The 19,931-nt window shown below is 41.1% G+C and overlaps 1 protein-coding gene across 8 annotated transcripts in view; it reads right to left on the bottom strand.

The window, feature by feature from the left end:
* Window positions 1-6,891, bottom strand: part of SS18 (SS18 subunit of BAF chromatin remodeling complex) — a 70,589-nt gene extending 63,698 nt beyond the window's left edge. For 2 of the 8 annotated variants that reach the window (XM_081562737.1, XM_081562742.1), the window contains exons 1-2: window positions 6,171-6,279; window positions 3,389-3,465 (exon numbers count right to left, since the gene is read on the bottom strand). In XM_081562737.1, the coding sequence (XP_081418863.1) occupies window positions 3,389-3,465; window positions 6,171-6,239 (146 nt within the window). In that variant the 5' untranslated portion in view covers window positions 6,240-6,279. Of the gene's footprint in view, window positions 1-3,388; window positions 3,466-5,336; window positions 6,280-6,435; window positions 6,573-6,688 lie in introns of those variants that run through there. The other 6 variants (XM_081562735.1, XM_081562736.1, XM_081562738.1 and 3 more) reach the window with 5 other exon arrangements.
* Between the last annotated feature and the right edge of the window lie 13,040 nt (window positions 6,892-19,931).

The following is a 19,931-nucleotide window of genomic DNA, read 5'->3' as shown; positions in this document are numbered from 1 at the left end:
GGAGCAGGGCTTGGGAAATTTCTTCCTTACAGTAGGATTCCAACCAACGTAGAAGGAAAGATGGATTCTGTCACCTTTTGGCAACCAACACAGCAGTAACTGTTTGAGTTAAGAACCGTTGTTACTGTTGTTTAGTCACTAAGCCAGTTTGACTCTTTTGCGACCGCATGGACTGAGGAGCTGGCAGGGATTTCCCAGACAAGAATACTGGAGTGGGTTGCCATTTCCTTCTCCAGATCTTCCCAACCAAGAGATCGAACCCGCATCTCCTACAGTGGCAGGTGGGTTCTTCACCAGAGTCACCAGGGAAACCCCAAGAAACATTGGTGGATGTTACAATGAACATATAGAAATAGGCTAAGAAACAGTGTTACATGTGTCTCAAGGTATCTCCCCAAAATATAGGTAGGAATTATAAAGGGAAAAATAGTAACTTTATAGTAAAAATCTTGGCAGACATGACAACACCTTAACAAAGTGGCCAAAGTTATCTCGAACACTGGGACAAACCACAGTCACACAGCTATCACGGATGCACTGAGAAGACAAGGAAAGTATATAAACATGGATCTCATCAAGGAGAAACACCAGTCAGACCCCACAATGAGGGACATACCACACAACCGGCCTGTACTCTTCAACAACGTCAACATCATGAAAGAGAACAGACAAACTGAAGGACAAGTCCAGATGAAAGTATTCTGAGACCAACCTAAACATATCATCCGATCCTGTACCAGACTGTGGACCTGAGCAAATACGCTAATGGGAAAACTGTCAAAATAAAAAGTCTGAAACTAGACAACAGTATTGAATCTTGATTTGAACAATTAGACTCTTAAAAAGTTGTGTCTGTTTTCATGAAATATGTATGAAATACACATGGATGTTATAAAGGTGAGAGAGAATCACGCCTGCAACTTTTCCTCAAATGTTTCAGAAAAACAATGTAGGGAAGCAATGAATGACATAGCAAGGAGACTAATACGTTAACATCTGAGGAATTTCAGGGAAGAATATACAGGAATTTCTTCTACTATCTTTGAAACATTTTTTGTAAGAGTGAAATTATTTTAAAATAAAAAGTTTTAGGAAGAGATACCACTCTTCATCAATCGGTATGTAAAAAAACTTTTAAAGATGGTCACTATCCACTGCTGGCAGACGTGGTTGAAAACTAGGTCTCTGAAACCTAGCTGGAGGAAGGCAAACCAACATAACACAATCGAGTAATTTGGAGATTCAGCACAGCTTTTGACCCAGCCATTCCTTTTATAAAACTCTTAACCTATTAAAAACAAAATGTCTAAATGTGTTTATATAAATATGAGCACATATTTGTCAGCACACAAAAAAATGTTTGGAAAGAGAACTAAACCGATGTAAGTAGTTACCTCTATGGAGAACAGAGAGATAAAAGAGTGAGAAATAAGAAATGCATGCCTATAGCCAATTCATACTGATGTATGGCAAAAAACATCACAATACTATAATTATCCTCAAATTAAAACTTTTTACAAAGTGACTTTCATCTCTACAAACTTTTATGCTTTTCTGATTTTAATTAAAATATAATTTTAAGCAAAGGGGAAAGAGACCAAGTCATAGAGGAGGACTCAAAATTAGGAAAAGGGTTAATCAGATGATAAAGAGACCAGAACAGCATGAAAGCCATGCAGAGAAAGAGCCGGGGTTGCTGAAAAACATCTTCCTGAGAGCAGACCAGTGAGATCTCCAGGAAAGAGATGAATACCAAAACAACGGTGGGAGAAAAGCATTTAGAACTGAGTTGTCCAATATGGTAGCCACTAGACACACTGAACTTGAGGCTAGTATAAAATGATGTTAGTAGAATCAGATGCGTAGTGGATTTCAAAGACTTGGTATGAAACAAAAGAACATAAATAAACTGATTAGTATTTTTATACTGGTTATATATTGAAATGATATTTTAGAAACAATGAGTTAAGTAAGAGATATTATTAAGATTAATTTCACCTGTTTCTTTTTACTTGTATAATGTGCCTACTGGAGATGGTAAAGAATCTGCCTGCAATGCAAGAGACCCAGGTTAAATCCCTGGGTCAGGAGATCCCCTGCAGAAGGGAATAGCTATCTACTCCCGTATTCTTGCCTGGAGAATCCCTTGGACAGGGGAGCCTGTGGGGCTACATTCCATGGGGTCGCAAAGAGTCAGACATGACTGAGTGACTAACACACACACAAAAGCAAATGTAGCATGACTTATGTGGCTTGCAATGTGTTTCTGCTGACAGTGCTATTCTAGAGATTTTTTTATAAAATATTCAGTTTGTTCCACTCTATCAGATCCTACTAGATAGAGGGTAGAATTTACTTCAGACACATCATTACTTTAAAATAAGAAGTTCAGTTCTTATGAGTAATAATCAATTCTCTATTTATTAGATATAAACTTGACATTCTCAACCACATACAGTTGACCTTTGCACAAAAGGGATGAAGACCCTGAGCCACCTGCAGTTGAAAATCCAAGTATAACTCTATAGTTTGCCCTCAGTATCTTATAGGTTTCGCATCCATGTATTCAACCAACTGCAGATCATGTAGCGCTGCAGTACAGCTACACTGAAGAAAAATCCATGTAAGTGCACCTGTGTAGTTTAAACCTATGCTGTTCAACAGTCAACAGTATACGCATGTAACTACGAATATGAAGATCTAACTGTTCCAGTAATCAGACTATAGAAATTTGAAGTCATTTATAACACAGGATAAGAAGTATAAGGAAAAAACTGATATATCCTCCAGCCCAAGTAACAAATTTTTCTTTTACAAAAATCAAGAAAAGTCACACAAAAAATTGTACACAAATGTGCACAGCATCACTCATCATAGTCAAGAACTGGAAACAATCCAAATGTTCATCACTAATAGATAAATAAAATGTGGTACAGCCATGGAAGATTATTTAGCAATAATAAAGGCAGGAAATACTGATACAAGCTTCAACATGGATGAATCCTGAAAACACGATGCTAAAAGAAAGCAGTCAAAAAAGATGACATACTCAATCAATTCATTTAGATGAAGTGTCCACAATAAGCAAATGTACAGACAGAAAGCAAATTAGTGGTTATCAAGGGGTGTGGGATGAGGTGAGAATGGGGAGTGACTGCTAATGATAGGGTTTCTTTTGAGACTGTTGAAAATTTTCTAAAATTGATCAAAGTGATGGTAGTACAAATCTATGAATACACTACAAACCACTGGATTGTACTTTAAAATAGGTGAACTATATGGCATCTGAATTATATCTCAATAAAGCTATTCTTAAAAAGAAAGAAAAGTAAAAAAAACTAACCAACACAGAAAAAGAAATACCAAAAAACTTTCATATCAATCTTACTGAGAACACTCTGAGGTCTTTCCTTTATTCTGATAGTCCATTATACACTGAATAAGATGGTTATTTTCATCCAGCATCTGAAATAAAAGTAAAAAAAGTTTATTGTAAATCTCATGCATCAAGTAAAATAAAAAATTCAAATTTCTAGAAAAGTTTATCTATATAGGAACTGAATCCACAGGTCTTCTTTATACCTACAATATAGCTCTGCACAAAAGATCTTATTTTATACCTTTGGGATGTTATGTTTAATCAACAATTTTTAATTTTTATTTTTTAACCACTGCCACTCAGCTTGTGGGATCTTAGTTCCCAATCCAGGATTGAACTTGTGCCCCTTGCAGTGGAAGCTAATCTGTCCTAATCCAGAATGAAGTAAACTGATGAAAACTTCAGCGCAGGAGGCTTAAGGAGATAGCTGGCTAGCTTCCAAGTTTTATGTTGTTCAGTCACTAAGTCATGTGCGACTCTTTGAGACCCCATGGACTGCAGCACACCAAGCTTCCCTGTCCTTCACCATCCCCCAGAGCTTGTTCAAACTCATGCCCACTGAGTCCGTGATACCATCCAACCATATCTTCCTCTGTCGCCTCCTTCTTTCTGCTGCCCTCAATCTTTCCCAGCATCAGGGTCTTTTCCAAGTTTTATGCAGCATGGTTTTGTGACTTTCCAAATATGCAATAATTAATTCCAGTAATTTCTAGGTATGTACTATAATATTAACCACAGACCTTACAAGCCAATCTTATAATTGTCCCAAAAGTTTAAAAACAAGCATATATTTATCATACTATGAAAACAATTCAAAGCAAAACTGGCTTTAAGGGTTAAATACTTCATCTAAGCAGAGTGGTACTGAGGAAAAAGCACTGCTGTAGCAATTAAAAGGCCAGTTTTACTGTCAGTTTTGCTATCCTGAGCAAACCTCTCAAGATGTCCGAGGCTCAGATTTATCAAAGAACAGGAGTAGATGTTCCTCCTCAAACTGCCCCCACCCTTCCAGGATTTCAAGAAAGCTTTAAGTTTAATACCATAACCACTCTTTCTCATTAATTTAGTTAATGTAATTCTTTTAATTAAACACGAAGATCCATTTAAAAGTGTGACTTCTTTTCTGCATATGAATCAGTTTTTACTACTGGTGGAAAAAAAAATATTAACATGCCCTTCAAAAAGAACAAATGCGGTTTTCTTCTTATATCTACTCATCAGATGCCAAAAAATTTGTCTTTAGAATGTGTTTTAATACAATCTCCAATCTAACGATTTCACAACCTATCTTCTCAGTAGATTCCACGGCTTAACAATCTTCACCATTAGAACGTCTGGGTTTGTCTCCTACTTAACGTCATTCCCTCACACTATACAATCAGGCACTTAATGTGGGATCCTCTTCTCTCCTGAGCTGAGGATGAACACTTTAACTGATCAGCATCTCTTGAATTAGTGACGCACGATAAATTATCTTAAGATGTAGGTAAGAGGAACTCTTTATAGGAAATACAAACTCAGAACTTTTCTACAGTCCATAAAGTGAAGCCTTCCAGAAACACGTTTTGTGTACGTGTACTCGGAGCTGTTTGCCAGGCCGCACACTTCGCCCAGCACGCTATACAAAAAGCACTGCATTTTCAGGCAGTGCCAAGCCTGTCTCTTCATAAATAAAGCAACAGTTGGGCAAATGTCAAACGCCACACTGTAAAGAGCCTGAAAGTCAACAGAAGCCTATTAACATAAACTACTAGGCATATGATGGTGTCTTGAGTGGTCCTAAAAGTTGACTTCCCCCCCCCCGCCATTTTCATCTTTGTTCTGGTGCATAAAACAAAACCGAACTATTTAGGGTAAACTGCAAAATTTAGCAAGTAACTTTTCAAAGTCTGGTTCACTAAAATTCAGGATGCTGCCGTGCTCAAGGGCAACAAGGGGCAGAAAACAATAAAGAAACCTTTGTGTTCCCAACTGGCAAGTAACAGCGGCCACAGCGCAGCTCCCCGCGTGTGTATCACGGCTTCTGAAACTGATCACGACGCTCAGACTGTCTCCACCACTCGACCCTAAGCTCCCTGAAGGCAGGCTGGGGCGACGCTCACCACCGCCGCCACGGCGTCTACGCTTGGCGCTGCAGCTGTAAATGGGTCGGGGGTGAACCCGGAGAGGAGAAGGGGCTGCCAGAGAACCGCGAAGTTTAGAGGGTGCTCCCTCGCCCGCCTCGGAGCCTCGGCCAAGGTTCCCCGCAGCATCCCCCCAAGTTCTGCGGCGAGCTCCCCAACTCGGCCGGAGTTTGCAGCTGGGCGCGGAGAGCGAGCAGCGCTCGGACTTCTCCTAGGCCCACCCCCGGGACCTGCGGTGGGGTAGACCTGGAGGCGCCGCCGCACCGCGCGGGGCGGGGCGACGCCAAAGTAACTCCGGAGCGACGCGCGGGCCGCGGGGGGCGCGGGCCTCGGAAAACAACCCTGCCCCGCGCGGCCGCCGCCGCCGGGCGCACGCGCCCCGCCGCGCGAACGCCGCCCCATCCCCAGAGAAATCGGGCAGCGGTTACTCAGGCTTTTGTGCCCGTAGGAAGGAGCCCGAGGGGGCGCGCAGGGCTCCGCGAAGGGAGCAGTTCGCCCCCTTCCGCCACCCACTCGGGCGCAGCCCCGCGGCTTGGGTTCCCACACCCGCCCGCCCAGCAGGCCCGCCTCCGCCCCCGGCGCGGCCGACAAGCCCGGCCCGAGCCCGACCCCCGGGTTCCTCCTCAACGCGGGCCAGGCCTGGCATCCCCGACGCCGCGCGGCTTCACCTTCTGAATCGCGGCGGGGGTGATCTCCCCCTTGCCGCGCTGCCTCGGGGCCGCGAACGCCACGGACATGTTGCCGCCGTCACCACTACGGACAAGTCCCGAGCGCTCCGGGTGAACGGCAAACTGGGGGAGAGACGCCGGCCTCTCGGGCCGAACCACGTCGGGCTCGCGGGGAGGGGGGATGCTCCGGTGCCCGACGGGCAGCGGGCCGGTCCCGCCTGCGGGAGGAGCTCTGGCTCGAACTAGTCCGGTTTCTGAGCGGTACCTGGGAGCCGCGGCTCCGGCAGAACGTCCCTGTTCTCGGTCGCCCTCCGGTTCCTCCGCCTGTCCTTCCCCGCCACCCCCGGCCCTCTGCGCTCGTGGTAGAGCCGCGCCCCAGCCCTCCCTCCGCTTCAGCGATTCAGGAAATGGTCCCGCCGCCCGCGGGAGAGGGAGCGGCAGGGCAGCCCCTGTCACAGGAAATGCGAGCGCCCGAGCCGGCCCGCCCCGGCCCGCCCCCTTCGCGCGGGGCCGCTTGCCTCCCTCTCCGCGCGCCGGGGTGTCCCTCGGCGGCGTTTCGGCGCTCCGCTCTAGAGCTCGAGCAGTTTTGCCAACTTCATCCTCACCCCCTCCTGGGTGGAAGTGGCCGCCCCGACCTGTGCGGGTACCCGGAGAGGGGAGGAGGAAGGTCAGGACCCGAGAGTTTTCGTGCGCACCCGTGGAGCATCTGCCGAGACGGGGCAGGGGTGGCCGGACTAGGGGAGCGCCGATTCGCTGGTTTGAATGGCTCGGCTACGCCCCCGAAGTGCGCACCTCCGAGTCCACGGTCTCGTGCGCACACACAGCCCTGCCGAACAATTAGAAAGTACAGCGACCCAAAATCGGGAAACGAAGGCTAGGTTCTGTACTTCAGGGGCAGTCGGCCAACTTGGCTGCAGCGGCCCGAGTTCGCCTCTTAGGATAAACCCTTGACGGAAATTTGGGTCGGTTTCACCTGACTTGCATCTTCGGAATCAGGTTTTGAAATAGGGCACCCTCGCGCTTTTCTTTTGCAATTATGTATTTAGTGGCTTGTACATTAGGCCCAAGCTAATCAGTGTGAGGGAAAAAGCCAAAAGTTTTCAAATTGTGGAAGGGACATGGGCAAAGGTCTGTAATGTGTTAGTGCAGGGTTTATTAACACATGGTGAAATTAGACTTTCATGTAACACGAAGGAAAAGTTTATATAAAAATGTCACCCAACATTAGTGAGGCTCAAAAATCAATCCCTCGCTTTATATATAAAGTAAACCGGAAAAAAACAAAGGAAAAATTACTTATTTTAAAATTTATGTTTCAAATAAATGCTGTTCACAAAAAGGTCATGAGTTTCATTCATTCAGCAAATTTGGGTCATTTTTGTGTGCTAGGCTTATGGTAGGCACCTGGGATACAGCTGTGAACAAGATGGACCGAGTACCTGTTCTCAAGGAACTTAAACTCTGATAAGGTTTAGAGACCAGAAACAAGTAAACAAATATGTCCATATGTAAAGTACTTAGGAAGACAAGCAAACTGAGGACTGAGATAGACTGACAGAGGCACTCAGGTGGTTGTGATGGGAAGTCTTCTTGGTTATATTTAACCTGAGACCTAAAGGATGAAGAGACTGAAGACATCCTCAGAATAAAAGTAAGATGATTTGTACTTCTGCAAATAGTAGTGTCTTTCAGAAACTGTCTTTCACTACCCTTAGCGTTGACAAAAATACACTGGTAAACTTGGACATAATGCAAACAAATCAATATACAAAACCAATTCAGAACAGAAACTCAGTTCAGTTCAGTTTAGTCGCTCAGTCGTGTCTGACTCTTTGCAACCCCACGAATCGCAGCACGCCAGGCCTCCCTGTCCATCACCAACTCCCAGAGTCTACCCAAACCCATGTCCATCGAGTCGGTGATGCTGTCCAGCCATCTCATCCTCTGTCGTCCCCTTCTCCTGCCCCGAATCCTTCCCAGAATCAGGGTCTTTTCCAATGAGTCAACTCTTCCCATGAGGTGGCCAAAGTACTGGAGTTTCAGCTTCAGCATCAGTCCTTCCAATGAACACCCAGGACTGATGTCTTTTAGGATGGACTAGTTGGATCTTCTTGCAGTCCAAGGGACTCTCAAGAGTCTTCTCCAACACCACAGTTCAAAAGCATCAATTTTGCGGCGCTCAGCTTTCTTCACCGTCCAACTCTCACATCCATACATGACCAATGGAAAAACCATAGCCTTGACTAGACGGACTTGTGTTGGCAAAGTAATGTCTCTGCTTTTAAATATGCTATCTAGGTTGGTCATAACTTTCCTTCCAAGGAGTAAGTGTCTTTTAATTTCATGGCTGCAGTCACCATCTGCAGTGATTTTGGAGCCCCAAAAAATAAAGTCTGACACTGTTATTCCACTGTTTCCCCATCTATTTCCCATGAAGTGATGAGACCAGATGCCATGATCTTAGTTTTCTGAATGTTGAGCTTTAAGCCAACTTTTTCACTCTCCACTTTCACTTTCATCAAGATGCTCTTTAGTTCTTCTTCACTTTCTGGCATAAGGGTGGTGTCATCTGCATATCTGAGGTTATTGATATTTCTCCCGGCAATCTTGATTCCAACTTGTGCTTCTTCCAGCCCAGCGTTTCTCATGAGGTACTCTGCATATAAGTTAAATAAGCAGGGTGACAATATAGAGCCTTGATGTACTCCTTTTCCTATTTGGAACCAGTCTGTTGTTCATGTCCAGTTCTAACTGTTGCTTCCTGACCTGCATACAGGTTTCTCAAGAGACAGGTCAGATGGTCTGGTATTCCCATCTCTTTCAGAATTTTCCACAGTTTATTGTGATCCACACAGTCAAAGGCTTTGGCATAGTCAATAAAGCAGAAATAGATGTTTGTCTGGAACTCTCTTGCTTTTTCGATGATCCAGCAGACGTTGGCAATTTGATCTCTGGTTCCTCTGCCTTTTCTAAAACCAGCTTGAACATCTGAAGTTCATGGTTCACGTATTGCTGAAGCCTGGCTTGGAGAATTTTGAGCATCACTTTACTAGCGTGTAAGATGAGTGCAATTATGCAGTAGTTCTAGCATTCTTTGGCATTGCCTTTCTTTGGGATTGGAATGAAAACTGACCTTTTCCAGTCCTGTGGCCACTGCTGAGTTTTCCAGATTTGCTGGCATATTGAGTGCAGCACTTTCACAGCATCATCTTTCAGGATTTGAAATAGCTCAACTTGAATTCCATCCCCTCCACTAGCTTTGTTCGTAGTGATGCTTTCTAAGGCCCACTTGACTTCACATTCCAAGATGTCTGGCTCTAGGTGAGTGATCACACCATCGTGATTATCTGGGTCGTGAAGATCTTTTTTGTACAGTTCTTCTGTGTATTCTTGCCACCTCTTCTTAATATCTTCTGCTTCTGTTAGGTCCATACCATTTCTGTCCTTTATCGAGCCCATCTTTGCATGAAATGTTCCCTTGGTAGCTCTAATTTTCTTGAAGAGATCTCTAGTCTTTCCCATTCTCTTGTTTTCCTCTATTTCTTTGCATTGATCACTGAGGAAGGATTTCTTATCTCTCCTTGCTATTCTTTGGAACTCTGCATTCAGATGGGAATATCTTTCCTTTTCTCCTTTGCTTTTTGCTTCTCTTCTTTTCACAGCTACTTGTAAGGCCTCCTCAGACAGCCATTTTGCTTTTTTGCATTTCTTTTCCTAAGTCTTGTCTAAAAGCCTGGCTTCTGTGGTGGTGTGTTGATGTTTACACAAATGTGCCTCAGTAGTTAAGAATATCTCAGTAGGAGAAATGAAACTCTTACTGCTCCAGTTCTATCTGCTAGGGAGATAGCATGGAAGTTGTTAAAGAATGACATGAACCAGTAGCAGCAGTGTCTGAAATAGCCCAGGAAAAAACAAGTGCCAAGGAAGTACCCAGAGATAGGTAACTCTTTTGTCTTAATTACAGTTTCCAAACTGTAGGTAAGGAAAGAGGTAACAGCTCTGCTCAAGTTTTTTATTCCTTAAAAGTAGCAGGGCAGGGCCTAGGGCACCCACTACCTGTAAACATGGATAACCACAGTTTTCTCTGATACCAAGGGCTTCCCAGGTGGTGCAGTGGAAAAGAATCTGCCTGCCAATGCAAGAGACACCAGAGACATGGGTTCAATCCCTGGGTCAAGAAGATCTCCTGGAGTAGGAAATGGCTACCCACTCCAGTATTCTTGCCTGCAAAATTCCATGGACAGAGGAGCCTGGTGGTCTAGTGTTCCAAGGGTTGCAAACTTGGACACCACTGAGCATGCACACATATATGCCAAAAAGATAACAGTATTTTCTGTGTGTCCATCCCATGAAGTCAGAGGGCAGCACTGGTGTAATGGTTCATCCAAATATACAAATGATCTCCCTGAAAAATTCACTTTTTTAAAGGAACCCTATCTTACTCTTGAGCTTCCCAGGTGGTGCTAGTGGTAAAGAATTTGCCAGGCAATGAAAGTTAGTCATAAGAAACGCTGGTTCTATCCCTGGGTTGGGAAGATCCCCTGGAGAAGGAAATGACAACCCACTCCAGTATTTTTGCCTAGGAAATCCCATGGACAGAGGAGCAAGGTGGGCTACAGTCAACAGGGTCGCGAGAGTAGGACACAACTTAGCAAATAGACACCAACAACAATCTTACCTTTAAGCTTTCATTATAAATCCAATCAATCAGCTTGACCTGGACAAGTAGAAGCAAGTGGTAAGGAAGACCGTAGCCTGGAGGAACTCTCTGGGAATTTTGGAGTCTTTGTACCTACAAGATCCCTGAGTTAGGGCAAAGATGGAAACATCTATTCTCATTTCACCATTAGTTAGGAAGAGAGGAATCCCAAGGTAACTACAGAGTGATAGCAGGACTGGAAGGGAAAAGAATAAAGAGTCCCCAGAATTTAGATAAGGAAAAAACAAAGAATGAATATGGGTAGTTGGCCCAAGTTTGAGAAATGACTCGGAACTTAAAAATGAGCTACGTGGGCAGCTGTCTCCCCAACTAGAAAAATCTGTCCCATTATTTAAACTGCTCTTGGATTGAGACATCTGAAAAAGGAATTCAGTCGGATAACAAAGAGGTGAAAGGTTTTTGAGAATATACAATAGCTCAGAATAAGTAAAATTATCCACATGAACAATTGGTCTTGATTATTCACACTAATGAATGTAGATACACTTTTCAAAAATAGTAATGAGGAAATTATCTGTGCTTGATTTTCAAATATGCTTGAATTCTCTATTTGTTTTACATGAATTTGTATTCCTTAAATGTATTTAACTGAACTGACTGAATCAAGTGCTATAGGAATATGTTCAATATTTAGTAAAACTATAAAATCATGGCATTAAAATTATCTTAATCCACAAAAAATACATCATGAATTTGCAGATAATTTAGACAACTTTACTTTTATACAAGCATTTCTTTAGTACTTACTGTTTTATAATTAGTAGACTCTCTGTATTACCAAATTAGCTGGTATTTTACGCCCCTGTGCTGCCATCAATTCATATAATACGTTGGGAAGGCACAGACCAAGCCTGTCTGCTTATAATTGGGCTCAGAGCAAAACCCCTCAGGTAATATCTTTCAAAATATTTCTGCTCACTGTCACCATGGCATTTGATAAGTCATTTTGAGTTGTGGCTTCCACAGATTTCAAGACTATAAGGAGAACAGCAGACATCTATATATAAAATCATTATTCTAGGCAAGAACAAATCACCTTTCCCAATCCTTCACAAAAGACTTCATTTTCGATACTCCAGAAGATTTCATTCAAAGTAGACTATAACTTAACCTCTCTGGCACATTTCCATTTCTTCTAATACTATCAAATATTGAATGAATTAAGGAGGAGCTGAATCAATTATATTTGGGGGTTTAATGTTATAAGAAAGCATTGCTTCAAAAAACTAGTTTCTATGTGAATCTCTGTGCAACTGTAACTAACTCACTGTGATGAATGCACAAGTTTGGAATTCCCAGTTCTTCCACCTATGCCATGATACTGGACAGGACACTATCTCATTCACCTTTTGCCACCCTATCTAAAAGACTATTAGGAATAATAAGATATTTAATTATTTAGTTAGTATTTATTATGCACAGCCACCATGCTGAGTGATTCTTTAAGATGTTGTCAATCTTAACCAGTAAAATATGCAAAAAAAATGTAATATTGAAATTACTAAATAAGGATAAGATTTGTACTTAATAATCTAATAAGGAGAGAAATACATACTTCAAGACTAGAAATGGTCCAGAATACTTGATAGTGCAGCCTACTCTTAAGATATTTTATAACTTAGAGATCATATTATTTTCCTGTTGAACATGTTTCCTGACCTTGAAAATGATGTGCAGTTACTTTACCTTTAGTAAAAGAATATAACTGTCCTTGAACTACTTCACAATTTATGGAGAGGATGATGACATACTAATTTCCCTATGAATTGTTAACTAAGTTCCCTATGAATGGATGTGATAGGCATTGTAATTTCATCCTCACAAAGATGACTACTTCCCAATCCTCAGAACCTGTGAATATGATAACTTACATGAAAACATGGTATTAAGGTTCCAGTTGGAATTGAGGTGGTTAATCAGCTGACCTTAAAATACAAAGATGAACCTGGATTATTTGGGTGAAAGTTAAAGTTGCTCCGTCTGTCCAACTCTTTGCAACCCCATGGACTATACAGTCCATGGAATTTTCCAGGCCAGAATACTGGAGTGGGTAGCCTTTCCCTTCTCCAGGGAATCTTCCCAACCCAGGGATCAAACCCAGATCTCCCGCACTGCAAGCAGATTCTTTACCCGCTGAGCCACCAGGGACGCCCTTATTTGAGTGAGCCCAGTGTAATCACAAATATTCCTAAATGGAGAACAGCGAGGTTGAAAAGTCATAATCAGAGAGATGACAACTTGAGGAAGACTTGTCATTGCTGGCTTTGAAGAGAGAAGTGGTTCATGAGCCAAGGAATGTGGGTGGCCTGCAGATGCTGAAAAGGCAAGGAAGGAGATTCTCCCCAAGAGCTTCCAGAAGAAATAAAACCATACTAACACTTAATTATAGCCCAGTGAGGCCCATTTTGGGTATCTGACCTCTAAAACTGTAAAGTAATAAATTTGTGTTGTTTTAAGCTATTGAGTTGGGGATAATTTGTTCATGCACCTGTAGGAAATTTCCCTATCTAAAATTTATGGTTGAATTATGCAACGTGCACTAAAATATGGATGTTATTCAATATGTTACAAACTACTGTCCTAATTATATACTAAGCTAACCTAATTGAATTTATTATATATTTTCTTTTGAAGAAAATATTATAGTGCAGTCCTATAGACACTATAGTTTCAGCCTTCTGGCCTCCAGAATTGTGAGGAATACATTTCTGTTATTTTAAGCCACCAGATTTGTGGTAATTTATTACAGCAGCCATAGGAAAACTAATACAGATGCCAAGATAATTCAGTGGAGGAAAGACTGTTTTGCAACAATTCATGTTTTAAAAAAATGAACTTTGACCCTTTCCTCACATAGGCACAAAAATTAACTTGAAATATACTGTAGACCTAATGTAGAAAGTAAAAGTATAAAATTCTGAAACAAAAAATTGGAGAAAATCTTCATGACCTTGAGTTAAATATTTCTTAGATATAACAAAAAGCAAGAAGCATACAATAAAGATTGATAAGGTGGATTTCAATTAAAAAGTCTCTTCAATCCTCTTCAAAGGATTATAAGAAAGTAAAAATGCAAGCTATACTCCAGGTGAAAATGTATGAAAACAGAGAACTTGTATCTAGAATATTTAAAGAACCCTTACAACTCAGTAAAAACACAAACAACTCTTAACAAAAATGGACAAAAGATTTAAAGACACTTGCAACAATGATGTAGGAGCGGCTGATACATAATGCGGGTTTACTGTGATAGTTTCTTAAAGCTGGTTGAAACTTATAGATTCTTACCAATGAATTTTTATTACTCTTGTTGTTGTTGTTACTTAGTCACTCAGTCGTGTCTGACTTTTAGTGACCCCATAGACTGCAGCACACCAGGCTTCCCTGTCTTTCACCTTCTCCCAGAGCTTGCTCAAACTTATGTCCATTGAGTTGGTGATGCTCTCCATCCAACCATCTCTTCCTCTGTTGTCCCCTTCTCCTCCTGCCTTCAATCTTTCTCAGCATCAGGGTCTTTTCCAATGAGTCAGTTCTTCGCATCAGGTGGCCAAAGTATTGGAGCTTCACATCAGTCCCTCCAGTGAATATTCAGGGTTGATTTCCTTTAGGATTGACTGGTTTGATCTCCTTGCAGACCAAGGGACTCTCAAGAGTTCTCCAGCACCACCATCTGAAAGCATCAGTACTTCTGCAATCAGCCTTCTTTATGGTCCAACTCTCACATCCATACATGACTACTGGAAAAACTGTAGCTTTGACTGTACAGACCTTTGTTGGCAAAGTAATGTCTCTGCTTTTTAATACACTAAGTTGGTCATAGCGTTTCTTCCAAGCAAGCATTTCTTATTTCATGGCTGCAGTCACCATCTGCAGTGATTTTGAAGGCAAGTTTGTTATTACTCCAACTCTATTACATTAAAATCCATTGGTCTATGTAGTCTTTTATTTATGCATAATTGTGTATCTTGCTTTGGTCATTGGAAAATACTGGTTCACTGAATTATGTATAAATTCCAAATGCAGTACTACATAAAAAATTAGACTTTTTCATTGCCACTAGTTTCATCAGTAAAAGTTTAATTTTTTTGCCATTTAAGATTTTAATTTAAAAATATTTTACAGATACATTTTTCTATTCTTCAACTTTTTTCCTAAATGGGTTATTATAGAATACAGAGCAAAGTTTTAATTTATGGGGAAGTTGTCCAGTTCATGGTGATATATGCAAGTCTTCCCAAAATTCTAATTTTTGCTTAAATGCTTGAATTTTATCTTTTGAAACACACACTATATGGTTTTGGGTGGGTTGTTTTGGCCTTGCAGTGGAGGTTGTAGGATCTTTGTTCCCCAACCAGGGACTGAAGCTTCCCTAAGCAGCGAAAGCACAGAGTCCTAACCACTGGCATGGTTAAGGAAGTTGCTCAGCTGTGTCTGATTCTTTGCTACCCCATGGACTGTAGCCCACCAGGCTCCACTGTCCATGGAATTTTCCAAGCAAGAATACTGGAGCGGGTTGCCATTTCCTTCCCGACCCAGGGACGAACCTGAGTCTCCTGCACCTCCTGCACTGGCGGGTGGATTTTTTATCTCTGAGCCACCTGGGAAGCCCCCTAACCACAGGACCACCAGGTAATTCCCTATATGTTGTTCTTTTGAAATGACAGGTTAATGTCCTTCAAGAAATGTTTGCCCAAATATCTAACTCTGAAAAACCACAGTATGTCAATCATTCTTTCAAGAACAAATGATGTTCCATAAGAAAGGGGGTGGTTGAGCAAGCCACTCAAATATTTTAAAAAATGCTTTTTCTCAAGCTAACATCTTAATTTGAAGGCAGAAGAAGTGTTTTATGTGTACTACCCCTTATGTCATTCTGAATATTAAAATGACAGGTACTCAAGAGAGATGATTTAATAAAATTCATAATTAAGTGCTTATTCAATAACATTCTAAAATGAATTTGGCATTTCTTCCCACAGGTGCTTAGTGGTAAAGAATATAATGTTTACTAGTACAATTTTGTACTACTGCCTTGATTTATTCTAAAACTCTAGCAGTTTTACCCATTTCTTTGCACCGTCAATGTTAATATCCATACAGTGAAAGGGCAAATACAGTTTTTTAAAAAAATTTTTATTAGAGTATAATTGATTTACAATGTTGTGGGACAAATACTGTTTCAGTGTTATCACTATAGACTTGACATTGTGAATCCCTTGAAAGTTTTTTGGGTACCTCCCAGATCTGTGAACTCCAGTTTGAGAAACATTGCTTTATTCCAGTAGGACTGAGATGATTCAAAGCTTGGTATTAGTCCCTGTGAAAACAGGTCTATTTTGTTTCACTCTTACTTCGGGTTGTGGCCCTCTGAATCCCAACAAAAGCCTAGATGTTTTTCATGACCTCTGTACTCTGACAGGCTGTGAACTCCAATTTTTGTTTATCAAAGATCTCCTTTGCTTCTCATCTAGGAATAGGCAGATACCTTAAGAGGAAGATGCTAGGCTTACTCTCTATGAGTTTTCCTTCTCTTCTGAATCCTGGCACCACAAACCCTTGGTGGAGTTAGCAAGCATGCATTTATTTTTTAATATTTTGTCCAATATTTCTGATTGTTCAATAAGATATTTGGCTCAAACCATCAAGATGTCATAGTTGGAATCCTCTAGGCATTAGACTATAAAGTTTAATGTTGCTTTTATTGTTTAAGTATAAATTATGTTTGCTGTAAAAAATTTAAAATAATACATATATACATATAAAGTTTGGAAAAATATCTTCTCTTTTCTTACCATGTCTCCCCATTCTCCTTCCAATCCTTGGCCTTTTGCAACGAAAACCATTTGGTTGACTTGACGTATGTTCTTTCACTCTTTTTTCTGTAGATTTAGAAATACATATGTATACACATGTACATTTTTAAAATATATAAATGGGTTCATGCTACATTTTTACACTTCCTAATTTTTCTCTGACAGAATAATCTTAACTTTTTACTTAACTCAATGATTAATAACAATGGCTATCATTTTTCAAGTGCTTACCTGTGTTAGGTAAAGTGGTCTGGTATTCCCATCTCTTTAAGAATTTTCCAGTTTGTTGTGATCCACATAGTCAAAGGTTTTGGCGTAGTCGATAAAGCAGAAGTAGATTGTTTTCTGGAACTCTCTTGCTTTTTCGATGATCCAACGGATGTTGGCAATTTGATCTCTGGTTCCTCATCCTTTTCTAAATCCAACTTGAACATCTGGAAGTTCATGGTTCACATACTGTTGAAGCCTAGCTTGGAGGATTTTGAGCATTACTTTGCTAGCATGTGAGATGAGTGCAATTGTGAGGTAGTTTGAACATTCTTTGCATCAACCTTCTTTGAGATTGGAATGAAAACTGAACTTTTCCAGTCCTGTGGCCACTGCTGAGTTTCCAGATTTGCTGGCATACTGAGTGCAGCACTTTACAGCATCATCTTTTAGGATCTGAAATAGCTCAACTGGAATTCCATCACCTCCACTAGCTTTGTTCATAGTGATGCTTTCTAAGGCCCACTTGACTTCACATTCCAGGATGTCTGGCTCTAAGTGAGTGATCACACCATCATGGTTATCTGGGTTATGAAGATCTTTTTCGTACAGTTCTTCTGTGTATTCTTGCCACCTCTCTTAATATCTTCTGCTTCTGTTAGGTCCATACAATTTCTGTCCTTTATCGAGCTCATTTTTGCATGAAATGTTTCCTTGGTATTTCTAATTTTCTTGAAGAGATCTCTAGTCTTTCCCATTCTCTTGTTTTCCTCTATTTCTTTGCATTGATCACTGAGGAAGGATTTCTTATCTCTCCTTGCTATTCTTTGGAACTCTGCACTCAGATAGGTATATCTTTCCTTTTCTCCTTTGCCTTTAGCTTTTCTTCTTTTCTTAGCTATTTGTAAGGCCACCTCAGACAACAATTTTGCCTTTTTGCATTTCTTTTTTTGGGGGATGGTTTTGATCACTACCTCCTGTACAGTGTCATGAACCTCCATCCATAGTTCTTCAGGCACTCTATGAGATCTAAACCCTTGAATCTATTTGTCACTTCCACTGTATAATTGTAAAAGATTTGATTTAGATCATACCTGAATGGTCTAGTGGTTTTCTCCTCTTTCTTCAATTTAAGTCTGAATTTGGCAATAAGGCATTCATGATCTGAGCCACAGTCAGCTCCTGGTCTTGTTTTTGCTAACTGTGGAAAATTCTTAAAGAGATGGGAATACTAGACAACCTTACCTGTGTCCTGAGAAATCTGTATGCAGGTCAAGAAGCAACAGTTAGAACTGGACATGGAGCAACAGACTGGTTCCAAATCGGGAAAGGAGTATATTGTCCAATATACAAGGCTGTATATTGTCACCCTGCTTATTTAACTTATATGCAGAGTACATCATGGGAAATGCCAGGCTGGATGAAGCACAAGCTGGAATCAAGATTGCCAGGAGAAATATCAATAACCTCAGATATGCAGATGACACCACGCTTATGGCAGAAAGTAAAGAAGAACTAAAGAGCTTCTTGATGAAAGTGAAAGAGGAGAGTGAAAAAGTTGGCTTAAAGCTCAACATTCAGAAAACTAAGATCATGCCATCTGGTCCCATCACTTCATGGCAAATAGATGGGGAAGCAATGGAAGCAGTGACAGACTTTATTTTCTTGGGCTCCCAAATCACTGCAGATGGTGACTGCAGCCATGAAATTAAAAGACGCTTGCTCCTTGGAAGAAAAGCTATGACCAACCTAGACAGCATATTAAAAAGCAGAGACATTACTTTGCCAGCAAAGGTCTGTCTAGTCTAAGCTATGGTTTTTCCAGTAGTCATGTATGGATTTGAGAGTTGGACTATAAAAAAAGCTGAGCACCAAAGAATTGATGCTTTTGAACTGTGGTGTTGGAGAAGACTCTTGAAAGTCCCTTGGACTGCAAGAAGATCCAACCAGTCCATCCTAAAGGAAATCAGTCCTGAATATTCATTGGCAGGACTGATGTTGAAGCTGAAACTCCAATACTCTGACCACCTAAAGCAAAGAACTGACTCACTGGAAAAAAAGGCCCTGATGCCGGGAAAGAGTGAAGGTGGGAGGAGAAGGTAAGGACAGAGGATGAGATGGTTGGATGGCGTCACCAACTTGATGGACATGAATTTGAGCAAGCTCCAGGAGTTGGTGATGCACAAGGAGGCCTGGTGTGCTGCGGTTCATGGGGCTGCAGTCTGACACGACTGAGTGACTGAACTGAACTGAATGATCTGTGTTAGGCACTGCCCTACAGGCAGTAACACATTATTTCATTTTCTCTTCACAACAACCTTATGAAATAACTATTGTTATCCTTGTTTTACAGATCAGAAAACTATTTTTCACCATCACTAGAAAACTATTTTAATGACAAGAAATATACTTGCCCAAAGCCAACCTGTTCATTGCAATGTCAATGTGAATCCCTGAATGTATCGATTAATCCTTGTCAACATTTTAATGCTATACTTATGAAATATATGCTATAACACACTGTAACACTTTCAAAATGTCTTTCAGTCAGAGCTATGTCATTATTTTATACCAATGTCAATTTCTTGGTTCTGATATTGTACCATCGTTAGCATGATGTAACATACTGGGCAAAGTAGATGAAGAGTACAAGAGCCCACTCTCTTTTATCATTGTAACTTCCTGTGAATCTATAATTATCTTAAAATCAAAAAAAGTTACATACTGTATAACATAACAAGGGAGGAAGGGGAAGCGAGAGAAGGAAATTTTAGAATATGAAACCCAACAGAAGAAATTGAAAATTAACTTATCACTGGTTCTCTAACAGGTTTGTGAAAAATAAAAATACCTAATCTAAATTCTGGGTGTGTGTCTGTGTGCACGCACGCTCAGTCATGTCTGACTCGTTGCAACCCCATGGACTGTAGTCCACTATGCCCCTCTGTCCATGGGATTTCCCAGGCAAGAAAACTGGAGTGGGTTGCCATTTCCTTCTCCAGGGAAATCTTCGCAACCCAG

The sequence above is a fragment of the Giraffa tippelskirchi genome, chromosome 14, assembly GCF_054371585.1.
Source record: "Giraffa tippelskirchi isolate mGirTip1 chromosome 14, T2T-mGirTip1v1.2.pri, whole genome shotgun sequence".
NCBI lineage: Eukaryota > Metazoa > Chordata > Mammalia > Artiodactyla > Giraffidae > Giraffa > Giraffa tippelskirchi.
Note: the sequence above shows the minus strand (reverse complement) of the source record. Positions and strands in the feature narration are given on the sequence as shown.